A 22441-nucleotide genomic window follows, 5' to 3' on the forward strand; every position below is an offset into this window, starting at 1 on the left:
TTCGGTTTTTCGGTTCGGTTCAGTTTCTTATGTGCCCAAACTGAAACCAAACCGATTAATTCGGTTCGGTTCGGTTTTTCGTGTGTTCGGTTCGGTTTTTTTCGGTTTCGGTCCGGTTTTTTCGGTTCAGTTTTCGGTTTTTCGGTCTTAAGTGCCACCCCTATGTGAAATGGTTGGTGATCTCTAGTTGATCGAGCATTGCATGCGTGAAAACTCTTCCATAAGATCCAAAATATGATCAAATGGTGAAACCAAATCGGTTTGATATGTATTTAGTGTTGCGTACGTTGATAATATGTGATTCTCAATGTCTAAATGATTTCTAGCTCGACTTATGTTTCGTACGTAGAAATTAGTGATGTAGGAATAGTCGGATTACCGGAACTAAAGCGATAGAGTGGTTCACAAGCGACCTCCCATGACAACCAGAAAATCAAGAGATAGTAACTTGCCAAACGCAGATCACATTCATGAGCACTATATATCTTGCTTGATGCCGGCCAGTATCAATTATTTGAATGAGAGTTCTAATCAAGCATTATATGTGGGGCGACTGAATTAATATTGCTATGACATTCGTGTTTATGAAATGACCACGTACGTACTTCTTGTCAATTTAATTAATTAGCAGATCAAACATTACTGCAAGCCTCGACATATCAACATGCATGGGGAAAGCTAGCTAGTCGTCCCCATCTTTCAGTGAACTATTTTTGTTATATATATGATGACATATATCTTCTCGATCATCAAATTAAGTTTATGTACGTGAATAATGTGCAAAACGGTTGATGAATTTATTATTTCTTGCACTTAATTATAGTAATGAACTATGGACCATGCATGCACACTTGGAGACGAATTGGTATTTGGAGCATGATTGCTCATGCATGAATACCGTCACTGCCAGTCTAGTGCATAGACAAAATAATCAAGGCTGAGAATTAATCTTCACCAGATTACCAGTCTACCAGAAGCATGCAAACTTAGAATTCTAGATGACGCCTTCATTGCCTTGCTTGTTTTTAGAGATTCGTAGAGACTGGCCGGAATCCAGTTTCAGCGAGAGCATTGCTCACAATGGTTGGCATTGAAGAAGTTGTTTAAGATGGAGAGAGTGAAAGCAAAGATGAAGACTGCAGGGACCATTTGGTTAGGGTTAGTAGCCGTCGAAAACAAAGGACTCAATGATGACCCAAGTCGTATAAACTACAACCTCGTCAGCGTATCATCATCGATGAGTCATATGTTTATCCTAGCTCGCCACGTAATCTAGTAGTCGACTCTCTCATTTTAATTTTTGAAGTGTCCCAACAAAACTAGAACCCTGGAAGAACAAAATTGGTAACGAAATCATAAATATCCGGATATTCCTTCATTTTTCCAAAAAAGTAATGTATCCAAATTGACATATATGTCCAGCTTAAGAGCAAATCATCAATGCAACAGATGGACAAAATGGTAAAACACAAGCTTGTTTGGTTACAATCCCATGATCCTATCCAACCCCAAATTGAAGATAAACAATAATTAAGATTCTGACGTTATGTGGGTGCCAACTATAAATAGACCAGTTTGACAGTAGCTGTAAATCTTCACTGTTTTTGTTTTGCCGGAGGATAGACGATTAGACGCCACCTTATTCATCTGTAAGTGTCCTTTCATCTTTGCCTGGTTTATAATCAATTGCTTCTCTGATGGTTTTGTTTTGAACTCGTAAATTTCGATCATAGGGATGGGATGAACACCCTGTTAGAAACAATCAATACAAACGGCTAGTATGAAATTTGGGTTCTTCAAAGTTTGAACCTTTTTCTTGTTTGATTAGTGAAAGTTCAATTTTTTTTATCTGTTTTGATGATATAAAATTGAATCTTTTTTTTTGGTTTGACGATCGGTATTAGATTAATAATTGAATGAATGGTTTCTATATGTGTATCTGGGATTCTGGGTATTGGTCATAGAATCTGTGTGAGTTCATTAATTGATGGGTGGTGATCGGCGGTGGGTGAGCTTTGAGCTGTTATTTAGGTAGTGTTTTGTCTGAGATGATTGATGTACAATTGATTAGTGTCTTGTTCTGTATTGCAGAGGATTTGTAGACCATGAAAATGAAGGCAGAGAAGATACTGTTGCTGCTTGTTTGTGTCAGCTTCTTTACTTTCGCGGTGGTAAATACTGAATAACCTTGTTTCATCTAGAATGTTAAGTCTCTTTTAAACAGTGTTGAACTTTATTTACCCCTGAAATAATGATGGGGATTGTTTTCAATGCAGACTGCTGGTCCACAGACGTGCCCAGCAGATCTTGAGAGTGATTGCAGTGGTTCTGGGGAATGGAAAGGTGAATTTTTTCCAGAGATTCCTAAGATTAAATATGAGGTACATGGGCTTATTCAACGCAATTTTGGTATGGTTGCATTGATCTTTCTTTAATCGTACTTCTCATGTCTTGGTTTTATAATCGGAAGTTATAATCAGTTAATGGTTATTAGTAAACCATTCACACAACTTGATGGGGGCATCTGAATTTTTACTGTTTATTATCTGTCAAGTTTTGCAGCTACTGTATTGTTGTTCTAAGAAACTCCCCCCCAAGACCTACTTTCATGTGCAGTTTATCTAATTGTATACCTGTATCGCTTTTGATCTTGCAGGGCCCCTCTAGCAAGAACCCCCTTTCATACAAATGGTATAATGCAGATGAGGAGATCCTGGGGAAGAAAATGAAGGTTGGTAACTCTTTGTTTTATTTGAGTTTTCAAGCTGCTTGTATTATATAGTTGTCGACTGAATTTTTTTGCCAATGATAGGATTGGATGAGGTTTAGTGTTGCATTTTGGCACACATTCCGTGGATCAGGAGCTGACCCATTTGGTGCGCCTACAAAGAATTGGCCTTGGGAAGATGGAACAAACTCTGTGGCTATGGCCAAAACAAGAAGTAAGAACATTGTCTGTTATCTTTCTCTTCATGTGTCGGTGTGTTTGGAATTACAATTTTATATAAGCGTAACTTAAAAATTCAGTGAAAGCCAACTTTGAGTTCATAAATAAGCTTGGAGTCGATCGGTGGTGCTTCCACGACAGGGATATTGCTCCGGATGGTAAAACCTTAGAGGTAAATTCGTAAGTTACTGGTACACTTCTATGATGGTCTTCAGTTAGAAGAAAGCATGATTCATAAAAATTAGTATTGCTTGTAAATACAAGATAAACTTGAATTTACCTTGTTTTGTTTGCTACAGGAAACTAACAAAAACTTGGATGAGGTGGTGGCCCTTGCCAAGGAGCTTCAGGTAATTTTGTAGATGTACAGCATGAAATAATGTTTTGATCAAATTCTTGTGATAGCTGAATTAGAATTTTCCATGCCAGTGCCAGTTGGGGTACTGTTGTGAAGGCTAAATGGCTAAATGGCTTGTTGGTTGTTTGCTATTTTTCATATACTTAAAGTCCGTCGATGCATTTTAGCTCGGATTTATAGGCAAAGGAGGCTGATCATTGTCAACCTCCAAAAGCCCATCGTAGTCAACAGAATCTCTGATTATCTGTTCTACGGTTCTTCCGAGTCATCTGATTAGTGAAGAAACCCAAATATTAACAAACCAACATTCTTAGCTCATCCTGTTTATTATTGTTGAGAACATCTCACCATGGCTAGCTGTATTCAGACTTTCAGATCATAATAAGTAGTTCTCATATTAATGCCTTGTTATGGTTGCAGGGAACCAAAATCCGACCTTTGTGGGGCACAGCTCAGCTATTTATGCATCCTCGCTACATGCACGGTGGTGCCACTAGGTGGTCTTCTTGCCAATTATTGAATATACTCTGTCCATGGAATGATTTAACACTAATAATCTGAATACATTACAGCCCTGAATTAGGTGTATATGCATATGCTGCCGCTCAAGTTAAGAAAGCTATTGAGGTAGGTTTTGATCCATGTAATGCATCAATCTGTTGCATCATCCAACCTATAGGTGATGGCACCTCTTTGAAATGTTCTTACTAATTCACACATTCTTCAGGTTACACATTATTTAGGTGGTGAAAATTATGTGTTTTGGGGTGGCCGTGAGGGTTACCAGAGTCTCCTGAATACTGACATGGGCCGAGAGCTTGATCATCTGGTGTGTTTGCTGATATTTCAAAATTGAATCCAGAACTAGGCTGTATTTATCAAATGATTTGACCCCCTATCTCTGTTCATTGTCTTCACTGTATTTTATCCTGGTTCCTGAACATGAGTTGGTGGTGTATTAATACTTTGACAGGCAAGGTTTCTTGAAGCTGCCGTTGCTTACAAGAAAAAAATTGGATTTAATGGTAAATTTACTCGATTTTTATTTATTTAAATGCATTCAGAATACTACTGTTGTATAAATGTTGACTCTTGCCATCCACTGTAATTAACGTGAGTGGTCAATTTCTTGATGCTCAATTTGTTTTCAGTATGATCCTGAATCTTTAAGGAGCTAATTTTTGTTTTGTTTCCTCCTGCTATGCAATTCAGGAACATTGTTGATTGAACCGAAGCCTCAAGAACCTACTAAACACCAGTATGTATCTTGCTTGATTAGTTAGAGATATGGACTCTTTTGTTTAGCAATATACATCCCTTACCTGTTGGTATCCTTTTTTAGGTATGACTGGGATGCTGCAACAACAGCAAACTTCCTCCGAAAATATGGTCTTTTAGGTAATCCTCATAGGTGTCCTCATTAATCTTTTTCCCACTCAATGAAGATGCAATATTCTTGTTTCATATACTTTGTAACTATATAGATTCTGGTAGTATCTTACTATCATGTATACAATAAAACATTATAAGTTCAATCTAACATGTCATGTAGTGGATAAGTTCAATCTAACATGTCATGTAGTTGGAATTTTTATCTTTCTCTCTAAAATTATGGGGTTGATTTCTAATTTTCTAATGACTTCATTCCTTCTATACAAAAATAAAAAAAAATTCTTCACATCATATTCTTGTCATTGAAAACTTATGTGCCATATCATTTAATCGTAACTGGTTGCAATCCTCACCTGGTCATTTAATTTCCTTTTGTAGGAGAATTTAAACTTAACATTGAGTGCAACCATGCCACTCTATCTGGTCACAGGTACCTCAAGTTTTTCATCTTACCACTTGAGCTCATTACATTTCAATTTGTCATTGCTCCAATACATAAGAAAATGTGAACCTTCTGCAAACCTGTGATACTTGTGTACCGTGCAGCTGTCATCATGAGCTTGAAACTGCAAGACTCAATGGTTTACTAGGAAACATTGATGCCAACACTGGAGATCCTCAAATTGGTATTTGCTAGCTTTAATATGCCAACATATGTACATATCTTCATCTGTGTGTGTCTGTTTGTGTGTGCGTGCACATGTACATCAGTGTATATATGTAAACTTACGCTTGCAGTAAAATGTTCCAAGAATGTGTGATACAGAGTCTATATTGTCACAGGGTGGGATACAGATGAGTTTCTCACAGACATTGCAGAAGCAACTCGAGTTATGATCACTGTGGTGAAAAATGTACGCCTAAGATTAATGAATCATTTTGCATTTATAAGATTAAATGGTTTAATGTAACATGAAATTTCATATTAGCCAAAGAAAAAGATGTCTTACAGTTTCATGTGCTGAATATCTTTCTTTTGCCCCCTTGTAACAGGGAGGACTAGCACCAGGAGGCTTTAACTTTGATGCAAAATTGTCAGTACCTTTGTTCCATTGAACCTTATTACCATACATGTCTAATGTTTTAAGGTGGCAGATTAGTTAGCTTTTATAATGTTTGTTTCTTTGTAATTTCACAATTCTCAGACGGAGGGAAAGCACAGATGTCGAGGATTTGTTCATTGCTCATATTAGTGGAATGGATACTCTGGCCCGTGGACTCCGTAATGTTGCCAAGCTTATTGAGGTACTGTGTCTGTGTATTTGTGTTTTATTTGGCTAGTATATCATGTAAACTTTTGAATATATGTTTCCTCTTCCCCATGAATAATACTTTTCCCTTTTCTTTATTAATTTAAGGATGGTTCTCTGGCTGAGCTTGTTCGGAAACGATATGAGAGTTTTGATACAGAAGTTGGGGCCCAGATAGAGGTAATAAACTTCAATTGCTATGTTTGATGTCTTAGTTGTGCATGGCTTAGAAGGCTAATGCATGGTATGCAACTTACACAGGCTGGTAAGGGTGATTTTGAATATCTTGAGAAAAAGGCCATGGAATGGGGTGAACCAAAAGTTCCTTCTGCCAAGCAGGTAATTTAAAACATTTGTTTTTGTTACATTATGTGTGTACACAACTGTGTGCGCATCCGTGCGCACGCATCTTTATATGCTGTGGATGCAAATAGTTGATCACTAAGTCTAAATGACTCATGCATTCTGAGTTCGTACATAACTGGAAAATCTGAAGCCTAATGAGCAGTGTCTGACTCTAAATTGTCAAGGGACATAAGAAATTGATAACAAATTAATAAGAAACTGTTTTGCAAAATTTTATCCTTAATAGGAGACAGTGAAGATCGTTTGCTTGTTAAAGTTTTCATGCATGAGTTTAAGAATTCTTTCCTAAATAAGACAGCAATCGCATGAAGCATCAGTACTGTAATATCATTCTCCCTCAAATAAAGCAAGCAAGTTGATTTGAAACCTTACAGTTGGGGAAATATCTTTTGTTCGATAATAATCATGGTGCATTTTAAAACCCGTATGGAAAATAGGTCCTCCATCAAGCTACCAAGATGTAGAGTGTTTGTTGTTATGTCTGATGTGACCTCTCTGCTTACCCTGGCCTTGGAGTTAATATTTTACCAAGTTACGCTTTGTTGCAGGAACTTGCGGAGAGGCTTTTCCAGTTCGCTTTGTAAACATGTAAAGTTATTAACTAGGAATAAGTAACAGCAACAGTTCTCTATTTTGTTTTCGTGAAATATGAATAGTTTGGAGGTGAAATTTGGTCAGGTCAGGAAGGTATATATAACGCTCGTCTCGTGGCCATGATGTCATTGGGAGATGAGCTTTTCTCTCGACTTTTTTGTTTATATAGTTTAAGGACTGGAGCATGCTTTGTCTTTGCAGTTTGGTGATCCAAGCATTTTCCTTAGCTTAAAGAGAAATATCTCAGTAGCTTTAAGTATTACAAATGAGATATTTGCATCTCATCAGATAAAATTAGTTAAAGTGAAAATTTTAAGAACCCTACCTGATAAATGACTCATTCCAAATTAAGGGTAATTTAGTTTTATTAACTTTAAAACGGTACACGACCTCGACCTAATAATTGTACCTGTTGTCTATCTGTCCGTGAATTTTGTGTAATTATTCAATTGTTAAAGGGTAACATAGTCTCTCTCCCTCTCAGACCCAACCCTTTTCCATAATCCCATCCGGCCATCCTACATCGCAAGTTCGCAACGACTGCGAGTGCGATCCCCTTCCCCTTGCAAATAGAAACCACATATTTAATAGATAAACGAAAAACAAAAGCAAAGAAAAATGAGATGATCGGAGCAGTTGGATTGCGAGTGGTGGCGGCTTGTGTGGTGGTTCTAGTTCCGATGCTCTTCTTCAGCGGCGCCCTCTTTATCACTCTTGCCATCGGTGTCCACCTCACCCCTTACTTCCCTTCCGTCACCGACTTCGTCACCACCGTCTCCTTCGTCGTCATCCAAAACCGCCGCGAGTCCTGCCTTTCCCACCCCCACGACGTCCTCTGGGACGTCATTCCCGACGTCGACGACAACACTACATCCCTCAATTACCACAAGTCCTGGACCTAGGGCGCCTCCTCCGTCGTCGTCACTGCCTGTGGCTTCTAGAAGCTCGGCCAATCCGACGCCGCCGATTTGCTCAACGGATCTTGGATCGTCATCGCCGGCGACTCCCAGGCGAGGCTGGTGGCGGTGCACTGCTGGACCTGGTTTTGGAGCCGGAGAGGATGGACAAGATTCAGAGCGACTTGTTCAAGCGGCACAATGATTATCAGATTATGGTGGATGAGATTGGGATGAGGTTATTCTTCTGGGCTCCATATGCTCTCAATTTGACTACACTCCTGGAAGGTTTTAATCGAAATCGAAACTATCCTGATGTGTTGATTATGGGCTCTGGCCTCTGGCACATGCTGCATTTCACTAACGCATCCGATTATGGAGCTTCATTGCATGTATTGAGGAGCCGTGCTGCTTCTCTGGTCTCGTCGTTCGAGCACAATGAAGCGGTGACAAGATGGTTGTGCGATTTTAACCATTAGGATGCTTGTACGATGTGGGTTTGTCATTCACCCATTTGTATATGTATCATTTTCAAGCTCTGTCCCCTTTTTGGACTACAAGGAGAAGCAACTCGAAGTTAATTACCCAGGAAAGAACAACCCATCAATCTGTAACCAGCTGAATTGAAGTAGGTTTCTGAAGATTCAATCGAAGAGAGGAATGCAGAGCGATAGGGAGCTCGTCGATGTTCTTCTTGCATCTATTTAGAAATAGACGAATTTGCCCTTCAAATGTTGACGGAAAGCACAATATTAACCGAGTTTGTCATGGTGTGTACTTAAATTGGGTCAAGATTAAAAAGTCATGTGCGGTTTTGATGTATTAGAAAGTAAGTTCACCAAATGTTAGAGCGAGCAATTTGTCATATACAGTTCATAAAATTTTCACTTAGTTAAAATTCCCATAGATTGAAATATATATTTTGAGCAATGCAAAATTGAAATGTGCAAATTCTTATTCGAGATTAGGTATTACACTACTAATTGTGCATTGAACACTAACAAGCTCAAGCTCAAGCTCAAGCTCCACCTACTTAAGTCCTCTTTATCTTCTGCTTCAAATCAAACACTTGTATTTGGATTTTTCAGTTACACTACCAAAATGGATCCTTGTATGAGCTCCACTACCACCGGCATATATTTATGTCTCACTGGTACTACAGTCAGTACCATGTTATCTCTGTTGCATTGAACTAATTAGAATATGGGGAAATGCCTTCGGTTACCTCGGGAATGATGGAATCATTACCTTGGGAAATGAAAGTGATTCATTTCACTTGTTTGGGAACCAATGGAAAGGAAGAGGGAAAGAAAAATAATTCCCATAACATTGGAAAATTAGTGGGAAAGTGGTTCCCTCCACACATACCCCATATAATCATTTTTCCATCCAAACATAAAACTTAATAGATCAAACTAATCTTAAGTTTGAATTAGAGTTTTTTTCACCAACAGTCCCTCAACTCTGGTGTACCTACCAATGTGATACCTCAACTCTTAATCGTACCAATGTGATACCCAGACTCTAGTATTGCTATCATTGAAGTACTTCCGTTAGTTTTTTTTCAACTTTTCTGTTATCTTGGTGACGTGGCAGGTACGTGAGGTCCACAAAGAGGGCTAAAAGACAAAATTAACCTCATCTGAGAGGAGCAATGTTTTTTCCGCCCTTTACCTCGAGAAAGACACCCAACAATTCCAATTTTGGCGCCAATTTTCCCTCTCTACTCCTTAATTTGTGTCTCTTATCTAAACTAAAGAACTACCGTCAACCAGTCGACCACAATCTGATAAAACCTAGATCAATCTCATTTTCTATTTTTACCCTAGCACTTGTTAAACTAACAGAATAAATATAGAAATTTATATGGAACATCTCATTTCCACAATCTCATAAGAATATAAAAACACATAACTTAACGAAATTCAAATACATGTTTAAGTACCATTAGTTGCCACCTTTTATGTTGATCTGCCATGATTTTTGCTTGTAAGAACTAATGGTACATGTAGTTGAATTTCGTATTTCCAGATTGGATCTGAGCCTCTGTAAAGATGTACGAAATTCAACTACATGTACCATTAGTTCTTACAAGCAAAAATCATGGCAGATCAACATAAAAGGTGGCAACTAATGGTACTTAAACATGTATTTGAATTTCGTTAAGTTATGTGTTTTTATATTCTTATGAGATTGTGGAAATGAGATGTTCCATATAAATTTCTATATTTATTCTGTTAGTTTAACAAGTGCTAGGGTAAAAATAGAAAATGAGATTGATCTAGGTTTTATCAGATTGTGGTCGACTGGTTGGCGGTAGTTCTTTAGTTTAGATAAGAGACACAAATTAAGGAGTAGGGAGGGAAAATTGGCGCCAAAATTGGAATTGTTGGATGTCTTTCTCAATGTAAAGGGCGGGAAAAACATTGCTCCTCTCAGATAAGGTTAATTTTGTCTTTTAACCCTCTTTGTGGGCCTCACGTACCTGCCACGTCACCAAGATAACGGAAAAGTTGAAAAAAACTAAAGGAAGTACTTCAATGATAGCAATACTAGAGTCTGGGTATCACATTGGTACGATTAAGAGTTGAGGTATCACATTGGTAGGTACACCAGAGTTGAGGGACTGTTGGTGAAAAAAACTCTTTGAATTAATATGAGGGTATTATGGAATTTTGCTTTACATTTCTTAGTCTTTCCAAACACAAGAAAAGAAACTTGATGGGAATTCAAATTTCTCATGGCAATGGAAAGACAAAGAAATTAATTTCTTTTTCTTTCAATTCCGTGAGCCAAACAAGGAAGGAATTAAGTGTTAACGAACAAAAATGGTCATGAATTTGTCTATATCAGGGTTACAGGGTTGAAAGGAAGAATTTTGGTTTCAGTAGTTGTTTTGCTGAAAGTGTTTGATTTGAGCCAAGGATTTTATGTGCAAACTCAGTTGCAATATTTTACTAGAACAGAATCCAAACGTGGGGACTTGGGGTAGTACAGATTGTCAGGAATAACAGAATTTAGGTACCGATTAGATAGAGGTAGTGTTTTTTTTTTTTTGAAGGGTGAATAACTTCATTTAGCTATGGCCGTACAGACGGACTAATGTTAGGTCAAGCAAGAGCACAGTCCACTACAAAACGAGGAACAAGGCTCATTAATCATAGAACTACAACAAAATAAAGCCAAAAACCAAAAGTGAGTTCCAAAAGAAATGCAAAACAAAAGAAAAATCAAACAACGCAATAGCATACGACCGAAGAAAGAAAATTAGCTATGAGGGCAAAGAGGAGGTAGAGCCAAACAGTTGTGAATTGCTCCAACACCGTAGAAGGCGGAGCCACTGTACCGTAGTCAGCGTTGATGGACGCTTATTATACTCTAAATTTCAAAATCAGGGTGTTCAGTACTTATGCGAATCTCTTTTAGCAAGGAAGAAAGAATAAATAATTACTCGTTGGTGCTGTTAAATGTACCCAACTGCTTATTTTTAATAAAAATAAATCAATACAATTTACTCATTTCCATTATGCCCTCATCCTCAACAATTGCTCATTCTTTCTTTTTCCAACATCTTGTACCCAGCCAAACAAAACTAATTGCTCATCCCCCCATCGTGGTCTTTTGTTTCAAATGCCAGATCTAGATTGAGATTGTAATCTAATTCGTAAGAACATATTTTACAAAGTGTTCCTTCCAATGCTCCCTCAGGTTTCATGTTCTTGGTTGAAGTTTGCTTGAACTTTGAATTCCAATAATTTGACCCCAAATCCCATAATTGTTATTTTTCTTCAATAAATTTGCAGTTCATCTGTTTTTCTATTCCCTAACAAATGACATGGCGTCAACTCATGTTTCCAATTATTTTACAATCACAACCACATACTCTTAACCATCATTACCATTCTCAACTAGAGAAGACGTACAACAATAAGATGTTTCGACTTTCGACCAATATATTCTGTTTTCTAACACTGATCTTTAGAAAATTTTTAAAATCAATTTAGGTAACTCCGATGAGGATGATAGCATAACGGAAAAAAAATATAATTATTTATTTATATTATTATTTGAAAATTTAATTTAGTACACTAAGAAATTTGTTGGGTACATTTAAAAATACCCATACTCTTTTATTGGACAAATTTAGAGGTTTTAGGTTAAAAAAAGAAAAGAAAAAAGAAGCCAATTTACTTCATATATTTTACCAGATGCGTAAAAAGAAGGTATTAGACGTCAAATTGTCCTTCAAAACTCGAAACTGCCAAATCCGCGATGCTTCCAATTATGTTCCCCAATTCCGATTCCTTTCCCTCTGAACAATTCTGACGACCCTTTATATCATCTCCCCTACACTAAGCACTCAGTACTACTAGTCCTTCAAATTCTCTCATAACCGGCAGACCCTCTCTCTCCTGTCCCTCAGGTCATCTCTCTCTCTCTCTCTCTCTCTCTCTTCACGCAATCTGTAACAAGTTTGATGCTTTGAATTTGCAGGGAGGTACAGCAGGGTTCTGCGTCGACGTTCGAGATCCGATCTCATTTGATTCATGTCCTGAGAGAGCCAATTCGATTCAGACGCAACAAAGAAATGGGGATTCTCTTCACCAAAATGTTCTCCTCCCTCTTTGGGAACAAGGAGGCTCGGATCCTCGTCCTCGGTTTGGACAATGCCGGCAAAACCACTATTCTCTGTACGCCTTTCCCATCTCCATTGATGTAGTTTTCGATTTTCGAGTCGTGGTTTGACACGGAGTTGTGTTTTGTTTTTTTGTGTGCTGCAGATCGGCTTCAGATGGGGGAGGTTGTTTCCACAATTCCAAGTTGGTACTCTTTCTTTTCAATGTTTTGATTGACATCAGGAAATAGTAAAAGCTGTATTGGAATTGTTTATTGAATGGCTGTGTTTACTTGCATGCAGCGATTGGATTCAATGTTGAGACCGTGCAGTACAACAACATCAAGTTCCAAGTCTGGGATCTCGGTATGCCGGCATTTCACTTTTATCTGTATATTCAATTGCATTAGTAACATATTTAGAGATTGTCAGTGTATGTTTAGAAGAACATTAGTGAGTTTAGAAAGCAGCTGTGCCTTGTTTTGATGTAATTTTAAGCTGTCGGTTTGGATTCAAAGTAAAAGTCTCCAATCAGTAATAATGCAAGTGATGTGAAAGCATTAGAGAAGGACGGGAGGAGGAATCAATGGACTTGACAAGCATCTCTAGTCTTCCTTTTCCTGCGAGCTGAGTAAATAAGAAAGGAAGAGAATGTTGGGCTTACGTTGCAGCCAGATTTTTTGGAATTTCATATATAAATCTGGAAATTTCTTGTTTGATTTCAAGTGAACTGACTAATTGACATTTTTTGGGTAACCTCTTTAACCTATTTGGACAAAGAGTTATTATTTTTCCAGGAGCAATAGGTAGAAGAAAGTTTGTACATCTATGTCATTCAATTTTGTTTAATTCATGTTGTGTTTGAAAGATTACAATGGAATGCTATAACCCTTCCATTCCAGATGATGAGAAAATGGATTTGTAATACCTGTTTCCTATCTAAGACGATGCTCAAACATACAAGGGCGGGTAGTCAACGATTTGTGGTGCACCTTTGTCCTTGCAATGGTGTGTTGGTGTATATTTCAGGGAGCAATGTTTCTTGTAACTCAGGCAGGGTGGAAGATTTAAGCTTTTATATCGTTATGCTCCTGATTGTTTTGAATTGACATCTTGCTTTAGCAGAATCATTTTCTTGATTAAAAGGAAAATATTTGTTTATCAGTTTCTGATAAATTTTGTTTTGTTTGTTGTACAGGTGGACAGACAAGTATCAGGTAATTTTTCTATTTTCCCCAGTCATCTTCTTTGTTGATAATTATCCTGCATTATTGGTATGCGAGTATATAAGCAATTTATTGTTATTCAGTCGTTAGTTTGTCCAGCATATCCCTTTTTTCAGTATTTATGGGTCTGAGGTGTTCTTCTTGGGTTTTTTTTCCTGTAGGAGATGTTTTCTTAAGAAATGATTGATACATATACATTATAATATCTGATCTGTGCACTACCTAAATCCATGATTCTGTCCTAATTACAAAATACCTCAACTTCAGTGTAACTTGTTAGTTCCCCCAATTTTAGTTAAAGTGCCAACCCCTTGTGGGGAGATGACTGTGTTGAACCTGAATCCTTACTGTTCTTTCGTTATCTGTTGTATTTCCTCTGGATTAGCAGTGTCTGTAGCACTTTGCTTAGTTTCGACACACCCTCATAATAACTTATGACCAGGGATCTTTGATCAACTTTAGAGCATGGGGTGACAATTCTTTATGTGTTATTGCGGTTCGCATGGTTTCTGACTGATACGTGAGTTTATTATAAGCTCACTATTTGCTTGTTGGTTTTGTGCCCCAGACCATATTGGAGATGCTATTTTCCAAATACTCAAGCCATAATCTATGTCGTTGACTCTAGCGACACGGACAGGCTAGTAATAGCTAAAGAGGAGTTTCATGCTATATTGGAGGTAACTGACCCTGATTTACATTTACAAAGTTAAAAGTAACTATTGCAATGCGTCTTTGAAGTATGCATTGTTATGAGGGATGCCATGCAGGGGATAGAAATGGATCTATTCAGACTTCTCAAACCTTAATATAATAAGTGCTCTGTAACATGGGATGTTGCCTGCAGCATCTTAACGGGAATTTGATGCGAGGGTTATATTATGTAGAGATATATATAAGTCCATTGGGACTTTCAGTAATTGTAATAATTTGTAATACACTAATACGAGTTGTTGCTGGCCACATTGTTAACTGAATACTCTCTCTCTCTCTCTGATATTTTACTGCACATTGTTTTTCAAATTGGATGTAGATTAAGCCTAAAGGTGTTGATTGAGCTTCTTTTCATATTTCACTTTCACTTTTATTTAACCTGATATGACGATTAGTGTTGCTGAAAATTAGTGTCTTTCCTGTCCTTCAGATTTTAACATCTTCATTTTGATCTTATTACTATTTCTTTCTATTCAAATTAACACACTAAACTAACTGTTCTGGATCTTTTTGCAGGAGGAAGAGTTGAAAGGTGCAGTTGTCCTTATTTTTGCCAATAAGCAGGTAAATGCTGCTGCCTGAGTCTAGGCTTGGGGCAAGCATTACTGTTTAATGATCTCAACAAATCTGATCCCATAGTTGGGGACAGTGTAATGGGCGTTCTATTGAAAGAAACGAATACACTGAGGATAGTTCCTCCCTCATATAGACAAGTAGTCCTATTGCAGTTTCTTTCAATTATTATTTCATTAAATTGTGCAAATTTTTGTAATATGATATTCTCTTATGGCTTATGCAGGATCTTCCTGGTGCACTTGATGATGCTGCAATAACTGAGGCTTTAGAGTTGCACAAGATAAAAAACCGTCAATGGTCTATCTTTAAAACTTCTGCCATTAAAGGCGAAGGTCTTTTTGAGGGCTTGGACTGGTAAGGGAGTCATCATTCTTCAGTAGGTTTAGAGAATTAAAAAAAAAAAGTTCCTTTCGATATTATTGAGGATCTCTTGTATACTATGTTGTTTAGAAGATAAACTTGCATAATTTATTATCTTCGATCCAATTGTAACTAATTTCTTTTGTTTTAAAACTAGATAAGACTAGATGTTGCTTTGGCTTCCCTTATGATATCATACCCAAAAAAAACTAATTGCTAGACTTCCTCTGCGAAGAGCAAAGGTTGAGAAAACTCTTGGTTAAATGCTCAATTCAGATGACTCCAATATGCCCACTACTAGTACTACGTTGGTGTTGCTCTATTTTCTTTTTTGTCTTTATATACTAGTTTAGTGTTATTTATAGTCATGTGTCGATAATTAATTTAACATTGGATATCATGCAGAATATAAAGTCATCAAAGTTGTTTGTTTCGATACAATACTTTTCAACTGTGATATGAATGATAATAATATGGAACATTAATAAGTCACTGATCCCCCTCAATGTAGTAGTAGTAGTACTTTCTAGTGTCTCTACCATAGAAAGAAGTTGGTTTGCTAATGCTTTGGTAGACATCACACTATAATCTTTCAAAGGATTCTTACCATGCAAAACCTGCTAGTTCTCATCCTGAAATTTGATTAGAAGTGTTTACTGCTTTGGAATGTAAGACATTAAATATAGGAAAGCTCCGGTTATCAATGTTTCCGTGTCGCTTGAATCACTTTTAATATTATATGGCAAACTAGTCTAGCAGTTTCTTGACCTTCAAATGTATTAATTTAGTGGTGATGATAAAATCAAAGGTTACATATACTAATATACATGTACATAAAAATGTACTTATATTAGAACTGAAACTGTTTAATGCAGGCTGAGTAACACACTGAAGTCTGGAGGTGGCTAATTCATTGGTATTGTAAATCAAAAGCTTGCTTCTCCAATTTGGGTGGAATGACGTTCTGATATAGAAGATTTCATCAAGATGCATACAGTTTATCAGTTGATCTTCTCCAATTTTTCTTCTGTTGCCATTTTGGACTAAACCAGTGATATACAAGTCAACTTTTCATCGTCCGAATTTATTATGAAAATCAGGTTCTTATATTTGTCTTGTGTATCTTTTATCTTTTGCTAGCTTGTATGCTGTTTGTTCTGCTGTGGGGTTCACTTAGTTAGGTTGGTGAAATCTGTTTCACCCTCGTGGTATATCATAGTGCTGTTCTTTAATTTGTAGTACTAATGACCAAGTGATTGCTGAATATTTTTCCGGTAATAATTCGAGAGAAGGGTTTTTTGTTAAATCATCATGTTGCACACAAGAAAGTGAAAGTTACCATTCTGTTTCTTGCTCGAGGTTAAGATTGCAGATATTCCTTAGTTGTAGTAGTGTATATCTTTCTTGTGTTTAAGACTGACAATAGTCCCTATTTGTAGTAGTCTTTTTTATTCTCTTTGCTCGTGTTTAAGACTGATAATATTCCTCTTTCTAAAAAAAAAAACTGATAATATTCCCCCAATTCTCTCTTTACTTACCTTGTACGCAGACTAAAGTAAATTTACCCAACGGTTGGGCAACCTTTATTATATAAAACATACTAGTACACATTCATAGGCCATAGATTGATCTAGCTAGCAGCTTCTCATTTGATTCTGGGGAATACATGACATGTTGCCCGTTTATTTATAGTGCGATACACGGATGCATGATGCAGAACACTTAGTTGATTATGTTGCATTGCATCGCTCATGATCTTTGTTGTAGCATCTTAATGCCAATGTACCTGACAGTTTGATCCAAAGAGAATAATGTAGGGCGAAGTCAGCAGTTTATATCTATTGGAAGCAAGCAGAGAATGAAGCCAGAATGAACACGTGTGCGTACCTGCCCAACATCATAAGGGGGCTTGAGGATTGGTCCCCGGTGTGAAATTGAGTGTGGATGCATCGACAACACGTAATCCATTGATTCCCATTACCCGCAATCTCTTAACAACCACTTTTCCGACGAGGCATCCGCCGTGGAAATGCCAAATTGTTGATACTGTATCACGACAGAATTGTCCAAAAGATGCATCATCTGTTTGGTTCATGGGTAAAGTTGGACCGTAAAACTTGTAGGCTTTTGTGCTCGACGAAGTTTGAAACTGAAATGCTTTCAGTGAATTGGTATTTAATAATTCCCCAACTTTCTTCATGCCAGAAATACAACGATCAAGATCCAAAGCGTGAGAAAAGTAGTTGAATCGAACATTTGGACCAACTCTCACATCAGATGACGACCGAAGCTTAAGAGTACCACAAGACAATGGTCCTTCCAATTTCATGGCAATGTGTCCCCAGCTTGAATTTATCTTTGTAAGTACAGCTGGATCTGGAAATATACTGAAGGGTGTAGTAGATATTGGCATGCTGGAGAATGTCTCTATGTAGGAATGGTCGGTAATACCAACAATCTTTACAGCTGAGGGCTGTAGTGGAAACGGGGATAACATGTTAATGAAATTACGAGGATTGTCATACATAAAGTTTCCAGTGTGAGGTTGGGGGTGAACAACTGGGATTTTCATAGATGAAAGATAGGACTGAAGGCCAACACCGTTAAGAGTAGAAGCTGAGGACTCCCAATTGCTCCTGCACTCAGAATAACCTCTCCCTTATTACCACGTACAAATGCCCGATGAGAGCTACCATTGGAATCACTATATATCACACCTCGAGCTGAAATACCTGCATGGGAGAAAAAGAAATAGATTTTAGTAATAAAAGTATTTTGGCATCCACACAATATAATCGGAGGCCTTGGAACCCTAGTGTGCTAACTGCTAACTTTGAGCCCTAGTTTTTGAACTCTTGTACTTCTTGCGAGTCATATTATGTGCATGAACTATTGTATATATATTTGATAGACAATGCAAAATATATACTTGGTCCTTTGGAAGCGAAGATGATCTTCTCGACTGTGCCATGTATTCCTACTCGCAAGTTCCTGAGGTTCCCTTTGTTCAGCAATTGATCAGCTCCATGTCTCCTTTCATCTGAATCAAAAGTAGAACCGCCAACTTTACTTCCCTTGATGTGATCTAAACTGAATCCAATGTCGGACCAACACCAGCCTCCAACAATGCTTCTTTCACAACATACTGCCAATCTGTACGTGATAAGTTTGGTCGAGAGACAATAGTGTCTTCAACCCATTGATATGACTTCTCAACCAAATCCATGTCCCATTCAATTCCAGATTTGGCAAAAAATTGCTCGTCTGCTCTGGAGTAGAATCCAGCATTGAGCATGCTCGAGACACCTAATATCCTTCCTCTGACAATAGCAACACCATCCTCTGATGTAAACCTTTGAGCTGGTGTGGTCTTACCATCTCTAACGACCCCAAAATTTCGAGCTTAAAAACTCAAAATTTTAAAGTCGTTAAACACAAAATAATCTCAATGAAATCAAAATCATTTAAAATGTCACAGCGGATCAATTCTGAGTTCTCAATACAACTCAGACACAAACCAATTATTACAAACCAAATTTATAATCCATACATAAAATGGAAATGTAATAATCCTCACAATCACTCACAAATCTCACAAATAAAACCACACTAATTCTCACACACAAATCCACGCTAAAAACCTCACCATAAGTAGGATTCGAACGACTTCGAGCCTCCGGAGTTGTCACTCAATCCCCACTAATCAACACCTGCGGAATTATCCCCTACACCAACGGATTGGTGCACCGGGATTGTAAACACAAACCCGGTAAGCTTATAGCTCGTATGAGTAAAATGAAAATATAATCGCATATCAATATATACGAAGAATCACAAATCATCAAATATAAATGCACTCATGAGTCAATGGACGGCCCATCTGGTCGTCCAAAAGAAATATGAAATAAAACGCTCATGAGAAATTAAGTAACCCTTCTGGTTACCCAAATGCATTTATATTACGGGTACCAAGAACGCTGGTACACATCTGTTACCCCTCTCGTAATACACCGCCGATATTGGATAGCCACCCGCTACCCAACATCCAAAACAATCTGAGTACCCATGAGCAGATAACCACCCGTTACCTCACATGCAGTACTAAGGCAGACATACTAGAGCTCTAACTGTATCGTAACTTTCGCCCGGCCAAAGGCTAAGTTTCTCGACTTGCCAAACACGTACAATAATCTCACATCATATTGTACCAAACATCAGGTCCGAAGACAAATCACATTTTAACAGTCTCAATGTTAAAATCACGTACAATAATCTCACATCATATTGTACAAATCAAAATCACATGCTCGATATATCTTGTCATCAAAATGACATCATCACAATAAAATCATAACAATATATTATATAGCAAACTAAATATATATGTATTTATTTACCATTTATACGATATATATATAAAATCCATTATATCTTATACATGTCATAATTTATAAACACGTCCGAAGACAAAACGTTTAACAAACTCCATATTAAACTCACATGCTTGTCATCGAATTGACCTAATTCAGATGAATTCATAACAGTATATAATATAGCAAATTATATATATGTACTTATTACCATTTATACAATATATATAGAATCCATTATATTGTATACATGTCGTATTTCAATATTAAAAACTCTTGCAAATATCTTAGAATCACCGCAAGGGTAGATTCGTAAATATGTGAGATTTTACTCACCTTATCGACTCGAGCGTAATCCCACAATTTCTGAAGATAATTCCTTTCGTTGCTTTATAGATCACCTTGAAAAGATAAGAAAAGAATTTAGAAACGTTTCGTAAACCTTTAAATGCCGAAACAGTAATAATCGGTTACTGTTAAGCGATTTTCGGTTTTACAAATTTACTGTTCATCGTCAATATTCAGTGTTACTGTTCAGTGTGACTATTCACGACTACTGTTTCTATTCACGATTACTATTCACAGTACTATTCACGTATTAATGTACAAATACATAACCAATACGTACCGTTGTACGAGTACATACTGTTTACGTATTTCTGTACGTATAATTACTATTCAAAAATACATTTTGTCTCAGTAAATATTAATTACTGATTTACCCTTCTGAATTTACTTTTTACATTTACTGAATGTAATTTATATTTACAATTACCGTACGTAAATAAAATTTACATTTACCGTACGTAAATAAAATTTACTTTTACATTTACCGTACGTACAAATAAATTACAAAATTACCTTTCTCGGAATCACTGTTCATGCCGCCGCACGTGACGGCGCGTGGGACCCACGCGCCGAGCCCAAAACCGGCGCGTAGTACGCCACCGCCGCCCTATTTCTCTCATTTCCTTTCTCCTCCACCACTCCACGGCCCAAAGCTGCCCCTACACCATCTCACGCTCTCACACGCGCCGCCTAAGGCTGCGGTGCTCCATTCTCCATCTACACCTCCGATCCTCCTCCAAAAACTTCCCAATCGATCTAAAATTCTCCCAATCAATCCCAAAACATTGTACAACCACACACAACAATCAATTTCATCAATCCTTACCTAGATTGAACGGTGGAGCTTCGATTCGTTGTCGGTGTGAGATGGGTCACCGATCGTTCCGTCGCGTCTTCTTCCTCGATCGTGGTGTTGCAGGGGTTGAGGAGTGACGGAGGTGCACCTGCTCTGCACCCTAGCTTCGTCGGAGAACAGATCGAATTGTGGCGATTCGTAGCAGAGGACGGGGTGTGTCGACGTGATGAATGGCGACGGGGAAGGGCACGATCTTCTCAGGGTTTGACGAGGAGGGCCGTGCGAGGCTTTTGAGGAGGGCGGTGTGTGACACGGACCACGGGTCGGCGAGATCGCCAGTGAGATTTCTGAGGGAGGGAAGAAAATCGGGGAGAGGGCGAGAGAGAAGAGAGAGAAGGTGATGGAGGCGCGGGGTAAGGAGAGAGAAGAGGGTTTCCGAAAATGGAAACCCTACTTTTGATTAGTTTCCTTTTATACCCATTTCTAAATCGGAAACGAACTTCCATCGTTAATAACTTTCACCTCCAACGTCCGATTCGAAAGTGTCACATGTCCACGCTCTCATATCGACGAGCTCTACAACTTTCGTGAAGAAAGTTTTAGCAACCGAGCGACGGAATAAAAGTCGATAATTTCGTTCGGAAACGTAACGTTTTTCTTATTAAACGTTCCGAGAACGTTTCCGTTTCCGTTCCGTAAAGTTGCAAACAATCATATTCATTTAAACTGAATTTCATAACTTTATAGAATTCAAATTAAATCAAATATTGTTTTGAAAAATTTAGGGTTATTACACCATCATCTTCTTGCATGAGACTTCTCAGAAACCCTTCTTCTTGAAAGACATTAGGATGTGCAGTTGGAGCACCACCCCTTTCAAGAACCAGCACCGAGTAGTTTGCGGATAATGTTGCTGCTAATGGACATCCTGCAGTTCCCCCACCAACTAAAATGTAGTTATATTTATTTTCCAGTGGCAGATAAGTGGCATCCTTCACACTCTTCGTGTATCTAAAATCTGTACGTACAATATGAATTACAAAAGAGGATATTTCTAGATCCAAAAAAAGATCATATTAGGTGAGATAGTCTATGGTACATGGATGTATACTATACATTCATTTACAATTAATTGAACAAAATTAATACATTGACAACAATATATTTAATTGAACTAAATTACGACATTGACAACAAAATTATCATATTCATTTTACACATTTATATATCATTGAACAAAATTACCATGTTTACAACAATTTGTTTAAAAACTTATAAAATGTTGTAAGTGAAGTAATTACCTATAATTAACTATAATTATCTAAATAATGATTCGTTTTACCACAATAACAAATTTGTTGTCATATTTGTAAATGTGGGTATCATATACAAGTGGGTACCTAAGAAAATTCCCTTATAGGTTATACGTACATTAGCAAAATGCAATCAAATCTTTTACAAAATCTATCTTTATGATGTAGTAATTTACCATGATCAGATGAAGATGCAATGGCGAATGAAACCACAGCTGATTGAGCAAGAAAACCAATTACGATAAGGTTAAACAACAGTAATCTATCGGCTATTGTTGATTTCTCCATGTATAGAACAATTCATGCACCAGTTGACAACT

The 22441-nt window shown here is 37.5% G+C and overlaps 3 protein-coding genes and 1 pseudogene across 4 annotated transcripts; 3 read left to right on the forward strand and 1 right to left on the reverse strand.

Annotated features, from left to right (window-relative positions):
• Positions 1-1561: 1561 nt before the first annotated feature.
• Positions 1562-7069, forward strand: LOC126792882 (xylose isomerase). 2 transcript variants are annotated; one of them, XM_050519388.1, is made up of 21 exons: positions 1562-1649; positions 2092-2171; positions 2277-2381; positions 2657-2731; positions 2813-2942; positions 3028-3119; positions 3247-3297; positions 3726-3802; positions 3878-3932; positions 4033-4134; positions 4279-4330; positions 4518-4563; positions 4648-4703; positions 5076-5127; positions 5244-5323; positions 5481-5551; positions 5691-5731; positions 5843-5942; positions 6056-6127; positions 6209-6286; positions 6862-7069. In XM_050519388.1, exons 2-21 carry the CDS (start codon positions 2106-2108, stop codon positions 6895-6897), a joined length of 1437 nt encoding a protein of 478 aa, XP_050375345.1. In that variant the 5' UTR covers positions 1562-1649; positions 2092-2105; the 3' UTR covers positions 6898-7069. The 2 variants fall into 2 exon arrangements, with proteins under 2 accessions (XP_050375345.1, XP_050375346.1); XM_050519389.1 differs by lacking the exon at positions 1562-1649 and adding an exon at positions 1733-1778.
• A 461-nt stretch (positions 7070-7530) lies between these two features.
• On the forward strand, positions 7531-8522 carry LOC126791936 (protein ALTERED XYLOGLUCAN 9-like; annotated as a pseudogene).
• Positions 8523-12066: 3544 nt separating this feature from the next.
• LOC126790238 (ADP-ribosylation factor 1) lies at positions 12067-16373 on the forward strand. The gene is made up of 9 exons (XM_050516401.1): positions 12067-12226; positions 12298-12494; positions 12585-12623; positions 12722-12784; positions 13617-13635; positions 14213-14324; positions 14875-14922; positions 15158-15288; positions 16170-16373. The coding sequence occupies exons 2-9, from the start codon at positions 12392-12394 to the stop codon at positions 16201-16203; spliced, it is 549 nt and encodes a 182-aa protein (XP_050372358.1). The 5' UTR covers positions 12067-12226; positions 12298-12391; the 3' UTR covers positions 16204-16373.
• A 191-nt stretch (positions 16374-16564) lies between these two features.
• On the reverse strand, positions 16565-22409 carry LOC126790237 ((R)-mandelonitrile lyase 1-like). The gene is given in 8 exon segments (XM_050516400.1): positions 16565-17080; positions 17182-17200; positions 17203-17898; positions 17901-18026; positions 18224-18394; positions 18397-18672; positions 21605-21826; positions 22298-22409. Coding segments are annotated over 8 exon segments (1659 nt in total). The 3' UTR covers positions 16565-17043.
• Positions 22410-22441: the final 32 nt, after the last annotated feature.

The sequence above is a fragment of the Argentina anserina genome, chromosome 4, assembly GCF_933775445.1.
Source record: "Argentina anserina chromosome 4, drPotAnse1.1, whole genome shotgun sequence".
In the NCBI taxonomy this organism is placed as follows: domain Eukaryota; kingdom Viridiplantae; phylum Streptophyta; class Magnoliopsida; order Rosales; family Rosaceae; genus Argentina; species Argentina anserina.